Raw genomic sequence first — 18008 nt, 5'->3', positions numbered from 1 at the left:
GAGTACTTTTGGGTGTCAAGGAAAATGTATGGATTAAAAAGTACATTATTTTCTTTACGAATGTAGTGGAGTAAACGTTGTCAAAAATATAAATAGTAAAGTAAAGATTCCACAAAAAAACTACTTAAGTAGTACATTAAAGTTTTTTTTACTTAAATACTTTAAATACTGCCAATCCACAGCTCTGACTGCTGTAAAACAGTGGCCGGCTGACACTGGCATGTGATGTGTTGTTGTGGGGATTGTGCCACTCTTCTCAAAAATGCTCAGTTAACATATTCTCACACTCTCAAAAACTTTCCCAGGACAGGGTTTTCTCAAATAAACATGTAATGAAATTTACCATTTTAATTAAGAGAGAAAGTCATTACACAATTGTAAACTTTAAGACCCACACTGACAGTGTTCATTTAATTTGGAAAACAAAAACCACAGCGCCCTCTTCAGGTGGTCTGTGAGTAGGCTGCTTCTTCAGCCCCTTGGTCAGGGTGGGAGAGGAGAGGAGCGTTTGGTTTGGTTTATTCGAATCGCCATTAGCTTTTGCCGAAAAGCAGATTCCTAGGGTCCACAAAAAAACAACACAGCAAGTAGCAGAACAATGATACACTGATAAATTTAAAATTAAACAATCTACAAATAATACAACTAAAGAATGTGTGTGTTAGTGTGAAAGAGTATGTCTGTGTGTGCGTGTCATTTCACTGTCTCTATTGTGCCATGAGATGTTGTTTTATAAAGAAATGTAAAGGTAATTTTGCTGTTTGCTTCTCTTTCATTATTATATGTTTTATAAAAAAAATATGATGCTTCACTGTTCAATGTTGTCATTTCACTTCTGAGTGTTTCCACTATGCCAGTGAAATAGTCATTGAAATGATTGGCAATATCGTAAGGCTTTTTATAAATCACCCACCAACTTCAATGAATGATGGAGATCATTTGGGTTTTCTGCCCATGATATCATTTAAGGTACTGTAGTCTTTTCCCTTTGTGGTTTATGTAATTTCTTCTTCTTTTTGTTAAGTTTAGTCAAACATTCGTCAATTTTGAGTATGTCAACCAATCAGCTGAGCAGCCTGACTTGTTTGCCAACTCTTTCGCATAATTTTTTTGTACCGTACCATTTTTCAATTCGCCATCAATCCAGGGGTCTCAGTTTTCACAGCAAATTTTTTAACAAGTGCATACTTGTCAGTAGTAATTGTACAAATATTTCCAATGCTGCATCTGGATTCACTTCCTCATACACATCAGACATTTTTGGAGATGGCTCCCAGATGAATCTGTCCCTGTGCCCATCAGGAAAACCCAGACATAAAATGTTTATTACGTAAGATGTGTTTTAACTATAGAGAATAGGCCATCTATTTCTATTCTTCCTGAATTTTTATTATGGACATGGTTTCGTGATTTCACAACTGTGTTACAGCTCTATATTTTCAATGCTGCATCTGGATTCACTTCCTCATACACGTCAGACATTTTTTACATCTTCAACAAAACATTTTGTGTGATCTATTATAAATTACTTTAGGCCCACAATTTGGCGTTTTGGCTTTCCTTGTTATTGCCACAATTTTATGGCCACTACAGTAATATATATTTTCTTGAAGCAAAGTTCGGCAGCATTAGTGAAGATATGATCAATACCTGTGACAATGGACGCCACAGACCCAACACAATTGGTATTCACTCTAGTTCGTTGAGTTACAACCTGGGACATATTATAGGCATTAGTCACAATTAGAAGCTTCCTCTTGAGAGGACTGCTAGTTGTTAACCAGTCAATGTTCAGGTCACCCCGAAAATAGACCTCTCTGTTAACAGCGCGTGGACTCCACAAGGATGCTGGACGGGGGCATCCTCCACAAGGATGCTGGACCATGTTTGGTCTTCTTGCCAGGTCACCCTCGCAAAATAGGTTTTTAACCTCAATTGTTCTTACCTGGTTAAATAAATGGTTCCCACAGTTGTGTCAACTTGGCTGGGTGTCCTTTGGTTGGTGGACCATTCTTGATTCACAATGGAAACTGTTGAGCGTGAAAAATCCAGCAGTGTTCTTGACACACTCAAACTGGTGTGGCTGGCACCTACTACCATACCCTGTTCAAAGGCACTTAAAGATTTTGTCTTGCTCATTCACTCTTTGAATGCACACGTACACAATCCATGTCTCAATTGGCTCACTGTTTAAAAGTCCTATGTCATGGAAAGAGCGAGTGTTCATAAATCTTTGTACACTCAGTGTATACAGCAACACCTCCCCCATAGGCATTCCTGTCTTTTCTGCAGATGTTATATCCTTGTATTGCTACTGCTGTATCATCAAAGGAATTATGTTAGTGAGTCTCAGAGATGGCCAGTATATCCGATCTTAGCACGTTATTGATTTCATGAACCTTTCTAAGGCTACATGTATTAATATGGGCTGCTATTAGCCCTTTTTTGGGTAGCTTATCAGAGATAGACATAATATGGAGGAAAAAATATATGCAACATAAAAATAAAAACATTGTTTGGCTAATAGTCAGTCAAACAGGTATTTATGAGTGTCATTTGGTGTATGTGTGTGATGTTGGGCTGAAGCTACTGACCCGGAAGCTTGGCTCTCTCACTCTTCCCAGGTTTTTGGGAGGGAGAGTGGACAATGAGCTTGTCGTAGCGGATGTAAGCAATGTCCACACGCTCTTTGGCAGCTTCCATAGCTGGCATAAGATCTTTCCGCCTCTGGCGCACAGCTTCAGAGAAGTCCTCGTTGAGGAAGATGAGGGGAGGAGAAGAGCAGAGTGGTTCAGAGGCTAGTTTCTCCACAAAGGGTTAATCTCCCCCACGGGCATGGAGACCCAGAATCCATCCATTTCCTAAAGCCTCTTCTCCTCTCCGGCCCTCACCTTTCTCTCCATTGCTCTCTCCCTGTCTCCTGCTGCCTCTTTCTTTCTCTTTCCCTCTCCCTTTTTTTCTCCCTCATTTTTATTTTCCCCATCTCTTTCTTTCTGCCTCACTGTCTGTCCATGTCTCTTACTCAAGCTCTCCTTTCTGCTCTTGCTCTTTCTCCTCCATTCTCTCCTCCCCCCAACTAATTTTCTCACTCTCTCCTTCCTTCCCTCTCTCACCCTCCCTCCTTTCCTCTTCCCCTCCGTCTCTTTGGGAAGATCTCAATTGCATACTCCTCGCGTCGTCTCTCCTCGTCTTCTTCTCGAAACCCATTGGACGAGAAGCCCCTCTGACCTTCTCCTCCATTGGGTTTTGAGAAGGTGAGGAGAGAGGACGCCAGGAGTAATCAATTGAGATTCTTTATCTTTCTACATCGACTTTCTTTCCTGCCCCCTTTCTCCCTCCTACCCCCTCTCCCCTATCCTTCCCTTTCCCCCCCGTTCTCTTCCCCTAGCCCTCTTCATCTCTCATTCTCTCGCTCCCTCTATTCCCCTTTCTTTCCTTCTCTCCCCATGTCTCTCTCTGCATGGGGGCGGTGAAGTGTGTGTGTGTGTGTGTGTGTCTGTGAATCTGCCCATGTGTGTCTGTGTGGGGTGGGGTGTAATAAGTCAAACCACCCCAGTAGAGCAGGGAGGTGCTGGCTAGATGGAGGGCCAGGCTTAGAGTCTGTCAGCTTTCTCGCTCGCTCTAGCTCCCTTTCAACTCAGCGCGCACACACACACACACACACACCACGCATCACCAGGTTCCATCCATAGATTGCTACCATGACAATATTATCTTCTCTTCCTCGAGAATGCCACTCAGTTGTCATAACGATTTCTAATAATGGAAATCAATCCCAACATGACTTCTCGTTTATCTGCATGAATAAATGATTGTGTTTTAATTGGGAATGAATGAATGCTGACTGAGGCCCTGTTGCTCTGCTCCTCAATACAACTATTAGCATAAGAGAGGGTGATGATCTTTAATCAGCTGGTAATGAATGTTAGGGGAACGCTGTTCAAACAGCACCAGGAGACCTCTGTAGAAACACACAAACACAGAAACTCATGTGCGCATGCACACACACCACCAACGTGATGACCTGGGCACTCACAAGCCAGATGTGTGTCTGTGTGTCTGTGTCTGTCTTTTCTCTCTCTCTTTCTGTCTCTGTCTGTCTTTTCTCTCTCTCTTTCTGTCTTTTCTCTCTCTCTCTTTCTCTCTTTTCTCTCTTTCTCTCTTTTCTCTCTCTCTCTTTCTGTCTTTTCTCTCTCTCTCTTTTCGCTCTCTCTCTTTCTGTCTTTTCTCTCTCTCTCTTTCTGTCTTTTCTCTCTCTCTCTCTCTCTTTTTGTCTTTTCTCTCTCTCTCTCTCTTTTGGTATTTTCTCTCTCTTTCTGTCTTTTCTCTCTCTTTCTGTCTTTTCTCTCTCTCTCTTTCTTTTCTCTCTCTCTCTTTTCTCTCTCTTTTCTCTCTCTTTCTTTTCTCTCTCTCTCTTTCTGTCTTTTCTCTCTCTCTCTCTTTTTGTCTTTTCTCTCTCTCTCTTTTGGTATTTTCTCTCTCTCTCTTCTGTCTTTTCTCTCTCTCTCTCTTCTGTCTTTTCTCTCTCTCTCTCTTTTTGTCTTTTCTCTCTCTCTCTCTGTCTTTTCTCTCTCTCTCTCTTTTCTCTCTCTCTCTCTTTTCTCTCTCTCTCTCTTTTCTCTCTCTCTTTTCGCTCTCTCTCTCTTTTCTCTCTCTCTTTTCGCTCTCTCTTTCTCTCTCTCTCTTTTCTCTTTCTTTTCTCTCTCTCTCTCTTCTGTCTTTTCTCTCTCTCTCTCTTTTTGTCTTTTCTCTCTATCTCTTCTGTCTTTTCTCTCTCTCTCTTTTGGTCTTTTCTCTCTCTCTCTCTTCTGTCTTTTCTCTCTCTGTCTTTTCTCTCTCTCTGTCTTTTCTCTCTCTCTTCTGTCTTTTCTCTCTCTCTCTCTTCTTGTCTTTTCTCTCTCTGTCTTCTCTCTCTCTCTCTCTCTGTCTTTTCTCTCTCTCTCTTTTCGCTCTCTTTTCTCTCTCTCTCTTTTCTCTCTCTCTCTTTTCTCTCTCTCTCTTTTCTCTCTCTCTCTTTTCTCTCTCTCTCTCTTTTCTCTTTTCTCTCTCTCTCTCTTTTCTCTCTCTCTCTCTCTGTCTTTTCTTTCTCTCTCTCTTTGTCTTTTCTCTCTCTCTCTCTGTCTTTTCTCTCTCTCTGTCTCTTACCACCTCTTTCTGTAGTTGATGGTGGAATCGAATTATGATTTTTAGAGTTATAGGTCACAATTCATTATAGATAAAGAAATATTTTCGCAGCCCAATTAAAAACCACACTCTAATAAAAAGTGCTCACTTTCAATTCTGCACTGAAAGACATGAACTCGTATAGAATTCCCCGTAATAGGTTTATTAAAACTAATTACATTATACATTGGTATATTTCCCCTCAACATGTTAATGTGTGTGTTTGTGGACGTGTTTAACTATGCTTGTGGACCAGATGTCCCCACAAGAACAGTAAATGAACAAATATTTGACCAACTGGGGGTTTAGGGTTAAGGTTAGAATTAGGTTTAGGATTAGAATTATGTTTAGGGTTAGGAGCTAGGGTTAGGGTTAAGGTTCGGTTTTAGGGTTAGGGAAAATAGGATTTTGAATGGGATTGAATTGTGGCTCAAAAGCATTAGGAAGGAAAGAAATTCCACAAATAAACTTTTAACAAGGCACACCTGTTAATTGAAATGCTTTCCAGGTAACTACCTCGTGAAGCTGGTTGTCATCAAGGCAAAGGATGGCTCCTTTGAAGAATCTCATATATAGAATATATTTTGATTTGTTTAACACTTTTTTTTGGTTACTACATTATTCCCTATGTGTTATTTCATAGTTGTGATGTCTTTTCTGTTATTCTACAATGTAGAAAATGGTACAAATATAGAAAAACTATAAGAGTAGGTGTCCAAACTTTTGATCGGTACTGTAGCTCAACCACCTGTATTTGGTCTCTCTTTCTATTAGCTATCTTCCCCCCAATCAGGCTCACTAGTGCCCTCTGTGGTGCGGCAGTGTAACTACACCTATCTGTACATGATCTGTGTGATTGTACTATATGATTGTGTGGTCTGGAGCTGGGCCAGGCAGCATGGCATTGGGATTATTGAGTTTCAGAGCCAGAGTGTAATGTCTGTTTGGCTCCTGTTTCTGATCATGATGAGGTATGTTAATGAGAGCTGAACCAGAGCTGTGATGTAGTGGACTAGCAGTTCGCATGCATGTGTGTGTTTGTGAGATCTCTTGGATCTCTTTTTCTGCCCTTCTCACTCTCTCTCTGAGGTTGTGTGTGTTGGGACATATGTGGTGTGCTGGAATGGCTAGGTTGGAGAGGCAACCGGCTAATGTCTCGCTCTCTCTCTCCCTGTCTGTCTGTTCCAGTGGGGACCCCGTACTACATGTCTCCAGAGAGAATACATGAAAACGGATACAACTTCAAATCTGACATCTGGTCTCTAGGCTGCCTGCTCTACGAGGTAACGTATACACATATACTGTACTGTGGCATAATGTACACAGAAACCCATACCCACACACATTACTGGGATAAAGGTGGATATGAGAGCTGTTGTGTGTTTGAAGCTAGCAGGGAATTCACAGTGACATGTCCATGTGGTGCAGATCAACTGGGTGGTTGTGCTGAGCACTGATACTGACTAGTAAAATTACCCTCTCAGAACCCTTTCCACCTTACAGACCACACGAGAGGGGGAGAGCGAGGGGGACAGGTCTTACAGGTGTGTGTGTGTGTTGGATGTAAAGGTTCTTGAATGTCTGAGGGTCAAACGTGTGTGCGTGCGTGCGAGAGAACATACATGTTTCAGTGTTATGCTTGGGGTTCTAGATGGGTGAAAGACAGACAATACCTGGCCATTGTCTCTCTGTCTGCATCTCCTATACTGTTTGATTGAGGATCGTGTGTGTGCGTGCTCACATGTGCATGCATGTTTGTTTGTGATGAGAATACCCCATTTTATTCACCTGACCTTGCCCACCTCCGGCATTGTGGTAACGGGACGATGCCTAGTTGCCGGGGTGGTCTCCCTTGGTGACCAGGGGGGAAACGACAACAGCAGGTTGGAGATTGATGATGGCGCCGGAGAGGATGGCTGCCAATTTATTGGCCCTTAACCAACTGGCCACTAGGAGCGCCACCTGATGTAGAGTATCTCATTATAAGCTGTAGACCACACCATCTACCAAGAGAGTTTTCATCTGTATTTTTCGTAGCTGTCTACATGCCACGACAGGCCGATGCTGACACTAAGACCGCACTCAGAACCTTTTACTCCAAACACAGAGACGCGTACAAAGCTCTCCCTCGCCCTCCATTTGGCAGATCTGACCATAATTCTATCCTCCTAATTCCGGTTTACAAGCAAAAATTAAAGCAGTGAGCACCAGTGATTCGGTCAATTAAAAAAGTGGTCAGATGAAGCAGATGCTAAACTACAGGACTGTTTTGCTATCACAGACTGGAATATGTTCCGTGGTTCTTCCGATGGCATTGAGGAGTACAGAAGACAAACTAAACACCTTCTTTGCCCACTTTGAGGATAATACCGCGCCAACGTCGCAGCCCACAAACAAGGACTGCGCCCCTTCTCCGTGCCAACGTGAGTAAAACATTTAAACGTATTAACCCTTGCAAGGCTGCTGGCCCAGACGGCATCCCAAGCTGCGTCCTCTGAGCATGCGCAGACCAGCTGGCTGGTGTGTTTACAGACATATTCAATCGCTCCCTATCCAAGTCCCCACATGCTTCAAGATGGCCACTGTTGTTCCTGTACCCAAGAAGGCAAAGATAACTGAACTAAATGACTACCGCCCTGTAGCACTCACTTCTGTCATCATGAAGTGCTTTGAGAGACTAGTCAAGGATCATATCACTTCCACCTTACCGGCCACCCTAGACCCACTTCAGTTTGCATACCGCCCCAACATGTCCACAGACGATGCAATCGCCATCACACTGCACACTGCCCAATGCTCTATCCCATCTGGACAAGAGGAATACCTATGTAAGAATGCTGTTCATTGACTAGAGCTCAGAATTCAACACCATAGTACCCTCCAAGCTCATCATCAAGCTGGAAGCCCTGGGTCTCAACACCGCCCTGTGCAATTGGGTCCTGGACAATTGGGTCCTGGACTTTCTGACGGGCCGCCTCCAGGTGGTGAAGGTAGGAAACAACATCTCCACTTCGCTCACCCTCAACACTGGGTCCCACAAGGGTGTGTGTTCAACCCCCCTCCTGTACTCCCTGTTCACCGACGACTGCGTGGCCATACACGCCTCCAACTCAATCGTCAAGTTTGCAGATGACACAACAGTAGTGGGCTTGATTACCAACAACGACGAGATAGCTTATAGGGAGGAGGTGAGGGCACTTGGAGTGTGGTGTCAGCAAAACAGTCTCTCACTCAACGTCAACAAAACAAATGAGATGATCGTGGACTTCAGGAAATAGCAGAGGGAGCACCCCCCTATCCACATTGACGGGACAGCAGTGGGGGAGGTGGAAAGTTTTAAGATCCTCTGCGTACACATCACAGACAAACTGAAATGGTCCACCCACACAGACAGTGTGGTGAAGAAGGCGCAACAGCGCCTCTTCAACCTCAGGAGGCTGAAGAAATTTGGCTTGTCACCCAAAACAACTTTTACAGGTGCATAATCGAGAGCATCCTGTCGGGCTCTTCAACAGCCTGGTACGGCAACTGCACCTCCCTCAACCGCAAGGCTCTCCAGAGGGTGGTGTGGTCTGCACAACGCATCACTGGGGGCAAACTACCTAACCTCCATGACACCTACAGCACCTGATGTCACAGGAAGGCCAAAAAGATCATCAAGGACATCAACCACCCGAGCCACTGCCTGTTCACACCGCTACCATCCAGAAAGCGAGGTCAGTACAGGTGCATCAAAGCTGGGACCGAGAGACTGAAAAACAGCTTCTATAAGGCGGCCACCAGACTCTTAAACAGCAATCACTAACTCGGAGAGGCTGCTGCCTACATTGAGACCTAATCACTGGCCACTTTAGTAAATGGATCTCTAGTCACTTTAAACAATGCCACTCTAAATAATGCCACTTTAAAAATGTTTACATATCTTACATTACTCATATCATATGTATATACTGTATTTTATTGCATCTATTGCTCCTTGCCTATGCCGCTCGGCAATCGCTCTTCCATATATTTATATGTACATATTCTCATTCACCCCTTTAGATTTATGTATATTAGGTCGTTGTTGGTAAATTGTTAGATTACTTATTAGATATTACTGCACTGTTGGAACTAGAAGCACAAGCTTAAACATCTGCTAGCCATGTGTATGTGACCAATAAAACTTTTAAAGTAAGTATTTCACTTTAAGGTCAACACCTGTTGTATTCGGAGCATGTGACAAATCAAATTTGTTTTTTGATTTGGTCACGTGTAGGTCAATATGGCGGTCTGCACCCCCTCCCCGGCCCAGACCTACCGATTGTAAGATGGCGCCGGAGGGGATGGCGGCCGTTTTATGGGCTCTTAACTAGAGGTCCACCAATTATGATTTTTCAACGCCGATACCGATTATTGGAGGACCAAAAAAAGCTGATACCGATTAATCAGCCATTTTTATTTATTTATTTGTAATAATGACAATTACAACAATACTGAATGAACACTTATTTTAACTTAATATAATACATCAATAAAAATCCATTTAGCCTCAAATAAATAATGAAACATGTTCAATTTGGTTTAAATAATGCAAAAACAAAAGTGTTGGAGAAGAAAGTAAAAGTGCAATATGTGCCATGTAAAAAAGCTAACGTTTGTGTTCCTTGCTCAGAACATGAGAACATATGAAAGTTGGAGGTTCCTTTTAACATAAGACTTCAATATTTCAAGTTTTAGGTTGTAGTTAATATAGTATTTATAGGACTATTTCTCTCTCTACCATTTATATTTCATATACCTTTGACTATTGGATGTTCTTATAGGCACTTTAGTATTGCCAGTGTAACAGTATAGCTTCTGTCCCTCTCCTCGCCCCTACCTGGGCTCGAACCAGGAACACATCGACAACAGCCACACTCGAAGCAGCGTTACCCAACGCTCCACAAAAGCTGTGGGGAATATCTAGGGGAATATCTACTCCAAGTCTCAGAGCGAGTGACGTTTGAAATGCTATTAGCGCGCACCTCGCTAACTAGCTAGCCATTTCACATCGGTTACACCAGCAATTAGGCTGATAGGCTTGAAGTCATAAACAGCGCTGTGCTTGAAAGTCCTGTTTGAATGAATGCTTACGAGCCTGCTGCTGCCTATCATCGCTCAGTCAGAGTGCTCTATCAAATCATAGACTTGATTATAACATAACACACAGAAATACAAGCCTTAGGTCATTAATATGGTCGAATCCGGAAACAAAATGTTTATTATTTCAGTGAAATACGTAACCGTTCGGTATTTTATTTCACGGGTGGCATCCCTAAGTCTAAATATTCCTGTTATATTGTACAACCTTCAATGTTATGTCATAATTACGTAAAATTCTGGCAAATTAGTTTGCAATGAGCCAGGCTGCCCAAACTGTTGCATATAACCTGACTCTACGTACAACGCAAGAGAAGTGACACAATTTCACCTGGTTAATATTGCCTGCTAACCTGGATTTATTTTAGCTAAATATGCAGGTTTAAAAAATATATACTTCTGTGTATTGATTTTAAGAAAGGCATTGGTGTTTATGGTTAGGTACAGTCGTCCAACGATTGTGCTTTTTTCGCAAATGCGCTTTTGTTAAATCATCCCCCAGCGTTTCATCGATTATATGCAACACAGGACACCCTAGATAAACTAGTAATATCATCAACCATGTGTAGTTAACTAGTGATTATGATTAATGGTTTTTTTACAAGTTTAATGCTAGCTAGCAACCTACCTTGGCTTCTACTGCATTCGCATAACAGGCAGGCTCCTCGTCGAGTGCAATGAGAGGCAGGTGGTTAGAGCGTTGGACTAGTTAACCGTAAGGTTGCAAGATTGAATCCCAGAGCTGACAAGGTAAAAATCTGTCTTTCTGCCCCTTAAGGCAGTTAACCCATTGTTCCTAGGCCGTCATTGAAAATAAGAATTTGTTCTTAACTGACTTGCCTCGTTAAATAAAGATTAAATAAAGGTGTAAAAAAAAAAGTGCTAAAAATAATCGACCAAAAATTCCGATTTCCGATTGTTATGAAATCTGCCATAATTAATTTGCCATTCCGATAAATCGGTCGACCTCTACTCTTAACCAACCGTGCTAATTATATATATATTTTTCTCATTGTTTATAACTTATTTTGTACATAATGTTGCTGCTACGAAGAGACGTTCAGAACAGACATCAGAACAGACATCAGAACAGAGATTAAAGCAGGAAGAAACCGTGACACAGTCAATAAAAAACTGGTCAGATGAAGCAGATAGTAAGCTACAGGACTGTTACAGACTGGAATATGTTCTGGGATTCTTCCGATGGCATTAAGGAGTACACTACATCAGTCACTTTCAAGGAGCGGGATTCTTACCTGGAAGTTTATAAGAAATCGCACTATGCCCTCCGATGAACCATCAAACAGGCAAAGTGTCAATACAGGACTAAGATCAAATCGTACTACACCGGCTCCGACGCTTTAAACAGGTCAACATTCAAAAGGCCGCAGGGCCAGACGGATTACCTGGACATGTACTCCAAGCATGCGCTAACCAACTGTCTTCACTGACATTTTCAATTTCTCCCTGTCTGAGTCTGTATTACCAACATGTTTCAAGCAGACCACCATAGTCCCTATGCCCAAGAACACGAAGGTAACCTGCCTAAATGACTACCGACCCATAGCACTCATGTCTGTAGCCAAGTGCTTTGAATTGCTGGACATGGCTCACATCAACACCATTATCCCAGAAACCCTAGACCCACTCCAATTTGCTTAACCCCCTAACAGTTCCACAGATGATGCAATCATTATTGTACTCCACACTGCCCTTTTCCACCTGGACAAAAGGAACACCTATGTGAGAATGCTATTCATTGACTATAGCTCAGCATTCAACACCATACTGCCCCGAAGCTCATCACAAAGCTAAGGACCCTGGGACTAAACACATCCCTCTGCAACTGGATTCTGGACTTCCAGAATCCAATTAGCCATCATTTATGACATTCCTGGGAGTGTGTAAACGTAATTTTTTTATTACCATATAATTTCTGTATGTTCTCTATAGTATAAAAATGTATCAGTTGACCAATTCGATACATTTGGGCAGACTTGATACAACATTTTGAACAGTAATGCAAATGTTCATTGGCTCAGTCTAATGGTTTACACATACACTGCTGCCATCTAGTGGCCAAAATCTAAATTGCGCCTAGACTCCTAAGTGATATAATGGCCTTTGTCTTGCATTTCAAAGATGATGGAACCAACAATTCTTTTGAAAATGCATGTTTTTTCTTTGTATTATATCTTACCAGATCTAATGTGTTATTCTCTCCTACATTAATTTAACGTTTCCACAAACTTCAAAGTGTTTCCTTTCAAATGGTATCACAAATATGCATATCCTTGCTTCAGGTCCTGAGCTACAGGCAGTTAGATTTGGGTATGTCGTTTTAGGTTAAAAATTGGGGGAAAAAGGGGCTAATCCTTAAGAGGTTTTAAAGTTTTACCGTCAACATGAACACACCAGTTTAAGTCTTGATGTCTCTCTCTGTTGGACCACATGTTTCTGTTTGAAACCACTCTCCTCTCACTTCCCTCCCCATATAGCTTTATGCCACTGTGTGTTTGACCTTTTAAATGGGACAAATACAAGATGAGAACATGCTAAAGATTGTTAACCTCTCTAGGGTACGTGGGACGCTAATGTCCCACCTGACCAACATCCAGTGAAAGTGCAGGGCGCCAAATTCAAACAGAAATCTCATATTTAAAATTCCTCAACCATACATGTATTATACACCATTTTAAATATAAACTTGTTGTTAATCCCACCACAGTGACAAAAGCATACCATGCGATTATATTAGGTCAGTACCTAGTCACAAAAATACACAGCCATTTTTCCAGTCAAAGAGAGGAGTCACAAAAAAGTAGAAATAGAGAAAATTCTTCACTAACCTTTGATCTTCATCAGATGGCACTCATAGGACTTCATGTTACACAATACATGTATGTTTTGTTCGATAAATTTCATATTTATATCCAAAAATCTCTGTATACATTGGCACGTTATATTTTGCCTCCAAAACATCCGGTGAAAGTGCAGATAGCTATGTCAATTTATAGAAATACTCATCATAAATGTTGATGAAAATACAAGTTATGCATGGAATTAAAGATATACTTCTCCTTAATGCAACCGCTGTCAGATTTCAAAAAAAGCTTTATGGAAAAAGCACACCATGGAATAATCTGAGTACAGCGCTCAGACCAAAACAAGCAATATAGATACCCGCCATGTTATGGAGTCAACAAAAGTCAGAAATAGCATTATAAATATTCACTTACCTTTGATGACCTTCACCAGAATGCACTCCCAAGAATCCCAGTTCCACAATAAATGTTAGTTTTGTTCGATAAAGTCCATAATTTATGTCCAAATACCTCCTTTTTGTTTGCGCATTTAGTACAGTAATCCAAATGCGCAGGCACTAGGTCCAGACAAAGTAAAAAAAGTTATATTACAGTTCGTAGAAACATGTCAAACGATGTATATAATCAATCTTTAGGATGTTTTTATCATAAATCTTCAATGTTTCAACCGGAGAATTCCTTTGTCTTTAGAAATTAAAGGGAACGGAGCTAACTCTCGCGGGCACGCGCCTGACTGAGCATATGGCCTTCTGGCAGACCCATGACTCAATCAGCTCTTATTCTCTCCCACTTCACAGTATAAGCCTGAAACAAGGTTCTAAAGACTGTTGACATCTAGTGGAATCCTTAGGAAGTGCAATATGATAATATGGATAGGCTAAGACTTGAAAACCTACAAACCTCAGATTTCTTCTTGGTTGGATTTTTCTCAGATTTTTGCCTGCCATATGAGTTCTGTTATACTCACAGAGATCATTCAAACCGTTTTAGAAACTTCAGAGTGTTTTCTATCCAAATCTAATATGCATATCCTAGCATCTGGGCCTGAGTACCATGCATTTTACTCTGGTCACGCTTTTCATCCGGGTGTGAAAATACTGCCCCCTACCTCAAAGAAGTTAAGAGATCTTCCGTGTCCTTGTTGTATCTATACATCTGTCTCCCGAGTGGCGGAGCGCTCTAAGGCACTGCATCTCAGTGCAAGAGGCGTCATTACAGTCCCTGATTCCGGCCATGATTGGTGAGTCCCATAGGGCGGCGCACAATTGGCCCAGCATTGTCCGGGTTTGGCCCGGGGTAGGCCGTAATTGTAAATAAGAATTTGTTCTTAACTGACCTGTCTAGTTAAATAAAACATTTTAATATATCAGTCATAGTAAGTTCATTTTAGATAACAGCTCCTTAAAAGCACCCGCGTAGGTCTGCTGTAAACACATTTTCATTTCACGTGAACTTCATTTCACTTTAACTTTTAACATATATTTAGAAAGGCTTCATATAGTATTCCAGTGTTAGTTATACTGAGCTTTACTTTTGTTCCTGCTCTCCCCACTCCTCTCCCTACTGTCAGAGTTTAATGTCATTGCTTAGGGAATTAATTTGTGTGCTCGTGCACACTTACATTATCTCCCTTTCCCTCTCTCAGCTAGGCCTGCAATAATTTATACAGTACGTTAATACAGCAGATTAACAGACATAAACGTTCTGTTTTCCCACATAATTTGTCATGTTCTATGACTACGGAAAGAAAGAAAAATTAAAGAAAGAAAGTGATTGCATCTGAAATGTAGTTCTTTACAACAGTTGAGTCAGGAGGGAGAGGGGGAGAGCTAGATAGATAATAGAGAGGGATTCATGCAGAGGGATCAATATTCATTAAGAGAAGCTAGACCTCCTTATACATTCTCTTTAACACGGCTAGGGCCTCATGCTTACACACAAGCTGAACTATAGAGGACACACACGAACACACATACACTGGACAGCTAGAGGGTAGAGGAGGAGGCAAAGAACCAGCGAGAGAGAAATTGAGGTGTTTGTGTGTGTATGTGTGCGTGCCACTAGCCTTAGACAGACAGACAGCAGGCGTGCGTGTGAGGAAGACGACCCTGGAATACCAATGAGCTGACCCACCCCCCCCCTTCCTACACACACACACACACACACACACACACACACACACAGGCCCCCGGAGGTCATAGAGCGAGTCAATCATTTCGCCCAACCTGAAATGAGCCTGTGTGTTCGTGTGTGTGCAGGGCCGGCAGCTGTCAGGGGCCAGGAGTAGCAGACATTAATGAACCAGATGAATAGTGCAAAAATTCCCAAATACAAACAGGACAGTTGACATTTTTCATCTGTCAAAAGAAGAAGATTCAGGAAAATACCATGGTCCTTGTTTAACCCTTTACTGGCTACAGCTGCTGCCTGCCTCCCCCTCCTTTCTCTGTTTTTCTCTCTTCTCTCTCTTTCTCCTCTCTCTCTCATTAGCTCGCTCGCTCTCTCTCTCTCGGAATACATGCAGTAACCCTACATATCCCCCTGCCCCACACACTGTGCTAGTGTGGGTAAGTGATGGTGCAGCGGGGGGAATGTCCAGGGGAGAGACTTCCTGCTGAGATTCTAGCACAATCATCCTTATTTCTCATTGGCCGATGTGACAGAGGCTGTCTTAACAATATCCACCACTCATTGGGCTCCTTGATCTCTATTTTATCTCCTCCTGTTGGCACTCTGAGATGGAGGGACGGGCCAAGGGATGGAGAGAGGGGTATAGTAACTGCTTCAATGGAAGCAATGTGTCTCGTTTTCTATCCTCCCCTCGTTGCTGGGCAATTTTCCAGTTGCTTGATTAAGCGGTGGTAAATTATAAAGCTGGTGTGAGGAAGAGAGAGGACAGGGGGAGAGAGAGCGTAACATCTGGAAGAAAAGTGACACCAGTCTCAATGGCTACTTCTGCTAATGTCTGCCTCTCCTCTCCTAGCTCTTCCCTGCCTCCCCCTTTTCTCCACCCTCCCTATAGCCTTCTTCCCCTCTCTGCCACTATTCATCCTCTTTGTGGCTACAGTCTTCATACTGGAAACAGAGAGATAAAAATGGCATGCACAAGTTCATCTAACTCTGGGGAAGTAGATAAAGGTCCTCATTGCCAAAACCCTGAGGTATCCCTTTAAGTCCAATGGTCATTGAGAAGGCCACATTCAGATAGTGTAGTAGTGTTTCAGTAGTGTGCTGTTTGTCTTCCACGAAGCAGAACATGTGTGTCACTAAATGATCTCTCTCTGCCTCCCTCAGATGGCAGCTCTCCAGAGCCCGTTCTATGGCGATAAGATGAACCTGTACTCTCTGTGTAAGAAGATAGAGCAGTGTGACTACCCTCCGCTCCCTTCCGACCACTACTCTGAAGAGGTACCGCTTCAACACCCACTTTACCCTCTTTCACCCTACCATCTCTCCCTCTCTCTCACCCCCAAATCACCTCATTGTACTGTGGGGTCTGGAATTATTGACACCCTTGATAAAGATGAGCAGAAATGACTGTTTAATTCAAGTATTTGAGCTATATTGTATACAACATTTTGTAAATTATATTATTTTATACTAATGCAATTGCTCGGAGAACGATTTTGTTTAACAAGTAATACTGTTATTTTCTTCAAAAAAGCAAGGGGTCAAATTTATTGACACCCCTGTTTTCAATACCTTTCAATACAATATATGTCCTTGTGAGGATAATGGCACTGAGCCTTTTTCTAAAATGAGTTGGAGAACACATTGCGAGGGATCTTGGACAATTCCTCCGTACAGAATCCTTCCAGGGCCCGGATTCCCGATAGTGAAAGTTACACAGGCTTATGAGTGTTTTTAACGATGCATCTTTCCCAGAACACCTTGCAGAGAGATCGTTTTCTAAGTGTGTCGTTGAGGCTTGTGTCGAATCTGATAGGGTCGAAAGGCAACGCTGCCTTCAGGTCTGCTTTCCATTCAAATCTTACCTTAACATTAGAATTATTGCACCATACTGATGACAGTTCAGCTCCTAGAAAGATATTACCTAAGGCTGCAAATATTGAGACGGCTTATTGTAATGTCTTCCCAGAATCATGCACTAAATCAAGATTTGGCACCCCATTGCGCACATGCTAGGCTGCACAGCGTGAAATATATAAGGACATATTACGGACGGTAGCCTACAAGTAGCAAAATAGAACTCTGAACATGAAATGTATTTCAATTTTATTAAAATAGGCCTATAGCCTACTGTATTTATATTTTAATGCAGTCATCTCAGTTTTTATTTGAAGTATGTTTTTATATGTCGCTTGTTTGTATCAATTGCGCGGACACTGGCAACTTTGTATTTTAGTCAACTTTGTTCTGAGGTTATCGGTGGGCACAGAGAGACATAAACCATGTTATTCTATGTTTAGTGGAGATCGTCTGTGTATAAAGTGATGCTGATGGACAAAAAAAACATCTAACGACAAAATTAGCTGTTCCACGAGTGGTCTGAGGCAGGCGTTAGATTACGAGCGTTTTCAAGAGCAACGTTAATGCAATGGTTTTGTGAGCAGGTCGGCGATATAACGGTGCTCCTACGAAGGTTCTAACAATGAACTTAGCCTTCAGATGCTTTTGGGAAATTTTGCAATGGCATGTCTCAGTCTCTGGACTTGAAACCCATTACAAACCTGTGGTTTGAATTGAAGAGGGCAGTACATAAGCACAGATGAAGGATATCAAGAATCTGGAAGTGTTCTGTGAGGAGTAATGGTCTAAGATCCCTCCCAATGTGTTCTCCAACTCATCAAACGTTTTAGAAAAAGGCCCAGTGCCATTATCCTCGCAAGGTGGTGTTTTGAAAGGTATTCCAAACAGGGGTGTCAATAATCTTGACCC

The 18008-nt window shown here is 42.1% G+C and overlaps 1 protein-coding gene across 5 annotated transcripts in view; it reads left to right on the top strand.

The window, feature by feature from the left end:
• The window catches only part of nek7 (NIMA-related kinase 7), a 137916-nt gene that overhangs the window by 108599 nt on the left and 11309 nt on the right, over window positions 1–18008 (top strand). For 3 of the 5 annotated variants that reach the window (XM_036968922.2, XM_036968924.2, XM_090232080.1), the window contains exons 8-9: window positions 6352–6446; window positions 16404–16517. In XM_036968922.2, coding sequence (XP_036824817.1) covers window positions 6352–6446; window positions 16404–16517 — 209 coding nt within the window. The remainder of the gene's footprint in view (window positions 1–6351; window positions 6447–16403; window positions 16518–18008) is intronic. The other 2 variants (XM_036968925.2, XM_090232081.1) reach the window with 1 other exon arrangement.

The sequence above is a fragment of the Oncorhynchus mykiss genome, chromosome 4, assembly GCF_057628025.1.
Source record: "Oncorhynchus mykiss isolate SJ-2025 chromosome 4, ASM5762802v1, whole genome shotgun sequence".
Taxonomy (NCBI): Eukaryota; Metazoa; Chordata; class Actinopteri; order Salmoniformes; family Salmonidae; genus Oncorhynchus; species Oncorhynchus mykiss.
This window is presented reverse-complemented; position numbering and strand designations above follow the sequence as displayed.